The sequence below is a fragment of the Narcine bancroftii genome, chromosome 6 (assembly GCF_036971445.1).
Source record: "Narcine bancroftii isolate sNarBan1 chromosome 6, sNarBan1.hap1, whole genome shotgun sequence".
In the NCBI taxonomy this organism is placed as follows: domain Eukaryota; kingdom Metazoa; phylum Chordata; class Chondrichthyes; order Torpediniformes; family Narcinidae; genus Narcine; species Narcine bancroftii.
The window spans coordinates 43,447,667-43,454,477 of NC_091474.1; the positions used below are offsets into that span (position 1 = coordinate 43,447,667).

At 41.2% G+C, this 6,811-nt stretch overlaps 1 protein-coding gene across 3 annotated transcripts in view; it reads left to right on the top strand.

The window, feature by feature from the left end:
- The window catches only part of vapb (VAMP (vesicle-associated membrane protein)-associated protein B and C), a 67,656-nt gene extending 61,710 nt beyond the window's left edge, over positions 1-5,946 (top strand). For 2 of the 3 annotated variants that reach the window (XM_069884840.1, XM_069884842.1), the window contains exons 5-7: positions 798-824; positions 3,853-4,026; positions 4,810-5,946. In XM_069884840.1, coding sequence (XP_069740941.1) covers positions 798-824; positions 3,853-4,026; positions 4,810-4,968 — 360 coding nt within the window. In that variant the 3' untranslated portion in view covers positions 4,969-5,946. The remainder of the gene's footprint in view (positions 1-797; positions 825-3,852; positions 4,027-4,809) is intronic. The other variant, XM_069884841.1, reaches the window with a different exon arrangement.
- Positions 5,947-6,811: the final 865 nt, after the last annotated feature.

Consider the following 6,811-nt stretch of genomic DNA (forward strand, 5'->3'; position numbering starts at 1 on the left):
CTGTTCTCGCTGGAGTTTAGAAGGATGGGGTGGGGGGGTGGGATGGGATCTCATTGAAACCTACCAAATATTGAAAGGGCTAGATAAAGTGGACATGGAGAAGATGTTTCCAATAGTGGGAGAGTCTGGGACCAGAGGGCACAGCCTCAGACTAAAAAAATTTCCCTTTAGAATAAAAATTAGGGGAAATTCCTTCAGAACAAGGGTGATGAGTCTGTCAAGTTTGTTGCACCAGACAGCTGTGGAGGCTGTCATTTGGTGGATTTAAAGTGGAGATTGATAGATTGATCAGTAAGGGTATTAAAGAGGAGAAGGTAGGAGAATGGGATTGGAAGGAAGAATGCATCAGCCATGATTCAAATGGTGAAGCAGACTTGATGGGCCAAATAGCCGAATTCTGCTCTTATGTTCAGGCTTATGGTAATTAATGTTCAAGACCACAGGTAACGAGGTGACAAGCGATTTAGGAAGGATTTGTCATCGTGGTAGTGACCGGTCTCTCAACAACTGGAGAAGAAGGATTGGGCAGAGAGATGAACTATATCATTCATGGCTAGGTGACCTCATCTTCACTGTGTGAAAACCATCTCCCAAAGGTGCTGGTAATTTGTGAAAACAAAATTCCTGCTTGGGGCCACCCCTTCCATGTGTCCATACATAAAAGCATCAGAATTTGAGTGGAGGAAGTTTATAAAGGAAGACAACTGAGCAGTGCAAATAGTCATGGAATTTTAGAAGATCTGAGGTGCTGCCTTCTTGAATGTTTAACTCTGCAACATTTTCTCTTCATGTTCCAGTGGCGCCCACTATATGCGAAGAGAAATGTAAGGAAAATTTTGTAAACTTACACAATGTTAGACTGATCACTTGTTCCTAACCAGCTCTGAAGAGTAATGTCATAATGCATATTGTACATGTGCTGTGATATTCCCCTGTAATGCTCAGTGTTTTCAATTGCAGTACTGCTGCTGTTAACAACAACGCCACTGGGTTCAAATGTTTTGCATCTACTGCAGAGGCTTATACAATATAATTTCTCTGGACCCACATTCCCAGTCTGGAATTTTAGCCTTCATCACATGTTTGCGTTAATCAATGAGCTCCTCAGTACTTTCCAGGAGTTGCGAATTCCCTGTCTGCTTCTCCAGCTATTTTGACTGTCTCTGGGAGCTATTGATAAGTCATTAAATGTTTTTGCTCTCCAGGAACAGGAAGTAGGAGAATTTTAAATGGTGACAACCTGAGGTTCAGTATTGTAGCTGAAAGAACCATGTTTAAATTCAGTTACCTGGTCTGTCGTTTTCCTTACTCTCTATGTGGGCTAACCTTCAGGAAATTAGGAGCTTAATATAGAATATTGTGGAAACACTGCAACTCCAGAGGGAAACAGTCCACTTAAAAATAGAGGAAAATTAATGGCAGCATTTCCTTCCAGTAAAAACAAGGCTATTTTTACAGGATTGGAAGCATATAAATTATATACATCCTTCTCATTCAGCTGCAGTGATATACACCAAGCCTGACTGAGGGAAACTGTCCACTCATCTTGATAGCAAGATCCCTATCACAAGTTGTAACCACCATTAAAGTGCTTGCCCTCTCCCTGGAGTGGAGAGGTATGTGGAATCCTATCACTCTGCATTACACTTGTAAATGACTCCCCACAAAGGGGTGATGATCTTGAGCAGGTTACTAAAAGGGCAAAATAACTGGTTCCAGTTTTGATTCAGATCAAAGAAATTTAAATTTTTTAAATTTAGACCTACAGCACAGTAACAGGCCATTTTGGCCCACGAGTCCGCGTTGCCCAATTAACCTACACCCTTGGTACGTTTTGAATGGTGAGAGGGATCCAGAGACTCCGGGGAAATCCCACACAGGCACGGGGAGAACGTACAAACCCCTTACGGACAATGCGGAATTTGAACCCCGGTCCTAATCGCTGGCGCTGTAAAGGCGTTGTGCTAACCACTCCACCAAGCGTGCCGCCATGGGAAGTTCAGAATGAATTGATCCATTTTCCCTCTTAGCCCCACTCCCCTGCCATCTCCCCCAAATTTTGAAAACCTGATTTAGATACCTTAGATACACCTAATAATATGGCTGTCCATGCTAGCAAATTCCAGAGGTTGATCAATTTCCCAACCACTGGATGCTAGGCTAACAGGTCTGTCATTTCCTTTCTGCTGCCTCCCTCCCTTTTTAAATAGCAGAGTGACATTTGCAATTTTCCATTCCTTCAGAGCCAGAACAGAATCTATTGATTCTTGGAAGATCAATCTCTACAGTTACTTCTTTCAGAACCTGAGGGTGCATTCTCTCTGGTCTGGGAGACTTGTGTAACCTTAGACCATTCAGCTTCCCAAGCACCTTCCCTCTGGTGTTTGTGAATGCACTTGCCTCTCTTCCCTGACACCAATAAAAGTCCAGGAAACTGCTAATGTCTTCCACATTGAAGTCGTTGCAAAATACTCATTCAGTTCCTCTGCCATCTCCTTGTTTTTCATTAAAATTTCTGCAACGTAATTTTATATCGGTCATCTATCCTCGCTTTTTTAATATACTTGAAACAGCTTTTAGCATACTTTTTTATATTATTTGCGAGCATTTTTTCAAAGTCCACCTTTTTCTTCCTAAAGACTTCCTTAGTTGCCTTCTGTAAGCTTTTAAAGGCTTTGCAGTCCTCTATCTTCCCACTAATTTTTGCTTAACGTACCCATGCATGTGAGCGAGCACTTTCAAGGGCCACCTCCATCCACTTTGTGCACGAAATGAGTGGTTGTGCAAACTCCCATGAGTGTGAAGATTGGCTAAAATTAGAACTTAACTGATTTAATGTTGTAAACAAAAGGCATGCAAGGCACCTGAAAACTAAACATGAAGTCTGACTTCTCTGTAATTGCTCTTAACCAAGATCCAGCAACAAACATTTTAGCCTAGTATTCATTACTTCCACTTCCCAATATTTTCCCCACATCTCTGGTTCTTCTGAAAGGACGCCAGAAGACTGTTAACCCACCCTGCTCAAGACTTCAATCAGAAGGTTGGCCCATCATTTATTTTTTCATATCCTGATGCTTCTGGCTTGACATATCCAGCACTCCCTCCTTTTAAACATTTTCAGTGCCAACAGTTCCAGAAAGGTAATGACGAGTCATGGGAAGCAATCTTCAAAGGGAAATCGTTTATTTGTTGTCATGTTTAAGTAGTCATAGTTAATGCGTCATTGTATCGGAGATTGCACTGCCTCCGTGCCCTGATATCCCAATGAACACTGAATCTTCCAGTCTTGGAGCCTGAGCTGAATTCCAGCCTCAACAAAGCAAACATTTCTGTTCATTCAAGCAGTGTCTGAACTGCCCTTTAATGGTTTCCCTTTCCCAGAGACCAGTCTAGGAAGTAGCCCCTACTCCATCAGTCTAGTGAGCTTGTGATTCCAGTTATCTTGGGGTGCTCCGGAGGGGTGGGGAAACAAATTATATCCTTCAGTTCAGTGGAAGAAAATCCTGATGTCTAAATAATATCTTTTGCACTAAATGTGTCAAGTGGTGAATTTTTACTAATTCATAACCTGTTTATGAGTGCATAGGAACACTTCCCAAGCAGAAACAGATAGTTTTATGGACTGAAAGGGTGAATTAGAAGGGCTCCCTTATGATGAGGTTTTATCTGTAAGATGAGCACCAATGCAGTACTCACTTTTGGAGGTGAAAATACTACCACTGAGTTCCATCCCATCTCCTTTCACACTAACTCGTAACAGAACTGACGTTTAGAATACAAATTCTATTCCAACTCTTTAAGATGAGCTTAAATTAGAAGACTTATTATAACTTTAATCATTTTCTGCAGCATGAGCTGGAGATAAATAAAGTCACTTCCACTTCACTGAAAACAGAAGCTTCCATGATGTCAAAATCAACCAGTTCTACCTTGGATGATTCAGACATGAGGAAATTGATGGATGATTGCAGGATACTTAAGTCAGAGGTTCAGAGACTCCGTGAGGAGAACAAACATTTAAAGGTAAGGTTTCCTGAATGATCACGGTGCACAGCTCTGTGTATCCCAATATGCATCGCAGCTAGGAAAATAATATTTGAGGTAGATAAGGTAGGAAGTGATAACCAACTTGTAAAGCCGAGGACTCACTGATATCAATGTGATAATAACTGCTCATTTGTTTGGTGAAGGTGAGTAAGGAGTAACTATTCCAGGACCCCAGGAGAAGCAAAGCTCCTTGGTCACTTTTGGAAAAAGTTCCATTTGCTTTGTTTTACCTCCATCGAACAAGCTCATTGGCACCAAAACCTCCAGCGCCGATCTCGCCTCTGTGGTCATTCTCAGCATGCAGTAACTATTAAGTTGACATGGTGACTGGATGCTTCTCTCCAGGAAGAATGGCAGTAAAGGTCTATTTGGTAAATTCATGTTCAGCAGGCAAGCTGAAATCCACATCTCAGCAATGTGTGTGTGGAGAAGTGGTGGGAGGAAGCAAAGGTTCACAAATGGGGTTTGACTCTGACATCATTAGAACCCGTGTCCGCATTCATCATACATATTGTTGGATTGGAAAAAGGAAAACTTGATCTAATCTTTGAAAGAATTTGGTGACATAATGTGCTTGTAATTTTTTGAATCAAACCCATATTGTACCCGTCCTTGGATTTTTTGATGGGACACTGTGGAGAGGGTGGCCGGTGCTGAAGGAAGCATCTACTCATGGAGATGTTTGACATGGGAAGTCTTTTCCTCATCAGGACACCAACTATTGACTTATGATCTCCTGAATGTGTTTTTGTATTCCAGGAGGATGACGGGCTGCGAATGAGGAGGATGCCTCAGGTGGGTAATCCTACACCATCCAGCAACACGATGATCAAAGAAGAAGGACCAGCCGCTCGGATGATTGCCATGGTTATCCTGTTCTTTATCCTGGGGACAATTGTAGGGAAACTGGTGTTGTAGAAAGGCAGCATGCTGGTGATCTGTTAGCTTGGGTTGTTTTTTGTTTGATCTGCCATATCATGGGGTAGAAATTATTTCATGATCGAAAATTAAAATACAAAAAAAACACTTTAATGTACAGCATATCACAGGTTCTTGCCTTTCAGTTACCCCTTTGCACAAGTACAGAAAGATAATCGGGAGAAACCTTGTATTAATTATAAAATTGTACAGTCAGTTGCACACAGATCTCAAGTTATTGGCAGGGGGGAATAAGGGAGAACAACCCATTTTGATGTGGTGACGACATATTCTAGATGTCATTTTAATCATGTTAGATGATGGTACCTGTCACAGGATTTACCTCTTAAGTACACAGAACAAATGCTGATGTTGCCTCTCACATCTGGTGTGTAGAAGTGGATTGGCTGGCAGGGAAGGAGGGTCCTAACTCCATGTAATATTTCCACAAGAGCCCTTTCCTTCCCCTGTTCCATAGGTAAAAAGTTGAATAGTTTCTATCATGTGGTCTTTCAGAGTGGCCAAGGTTTAGAAAGAAAACACAACAAAATATTATAATGGCTAGACCCATTTATTCCTTAAGGTATTGTCCCATGCTTATATTTGACAAATAATAAAGGATTTCCTGTATTCCATTTCACACTCAATACAAGTAACTTTCAAGTCCAGTGCAGTTTGTTACCTGCTATTTGCTCAGCCCACGTTGGGAGCTAAGTGGACTGACTGAAGACCATTGCTGCTGAGAACTGCATTGTGGAATAGTCGTCTCCACATATGCCTTAGGCACTACAGTGAAATTAGATGTGTACTATCAGCTTTGATCATCAACATTGGAATACAGAGTCGGGCAACTATTTTGTACATAATTAACTGTTTATCAGAAAGAATACAATGAATATTAGTAGTTAAATAGTCTATGCCGTAACGACCAATTCTGTTTGGCTATGTAGCATCTTAATAAAGCCCAAATTTAATTGATTTTACTTGATCTCATTATTTTCCAAAATTTCTTCTGGTATGAGGGGTTTGTCAGCAGTTGTTCCATAAACAATACAGGGGCTGGTTATTTCAACATGTGAGTAAAGTATTGTCTAGAAAATGGCAATGTTGAATGCAACCCTCTAAACTATAAGGCAGAAAGGACTCCCTTCAGATGCAACCCAAAGAATAAAACTTTTGTAGTATGTGGTGAGTTTCTACACACCCTTCATTTATATAACATTCTTTTAAAGGCAAAACCAAGTATTTTTTTTGTTTTAGTTCCATTGGCTGAATAATTGCTGAGAATATTCATTGATCACAGTAACCTTTGGACTGGCTTTTTCTAATGAAATGATATGATCTTGTAGCCTAAGCCAGGAGAGTTGAAAGCATATGCAGTTGACTAAGAGCAGAACTGTGCAGCAAGTTGGAGGGAATGAGGGTAAATCCAGGTGATTGAGCAACTGAGCATTGCAGTCCCACAGCAGATGGTAACCATTGTCCAAAAAATCCACCAGTACTTCAACCATTTCACCTCAATGTTGAAATCTGAAACAACCTGCAGCGTTAAATATTTAATATTGTGGCACCCAGTTATTTAATCTCCATGCTGTTGCCTTGGAGAGCAGTGTAATTTAGTACAAGGTGCTCACAGGCCAATTTGTTGCCAAGCTGTCAGTGAATGTACCTTGTGCTGTTGTGCCCTTTATGTGAATGGTTAGCTTGTTTAGTCTTGCACAATGGGAAGCACCTTTGGGCTTCGACAGCCATTGGGATGTGAGGGGAGAGCAATCTCACTGGCACGTGCTGGGAACCAGTATCCCACTGACTGACAATCCATAATTTATTTTATCAAGTCTGT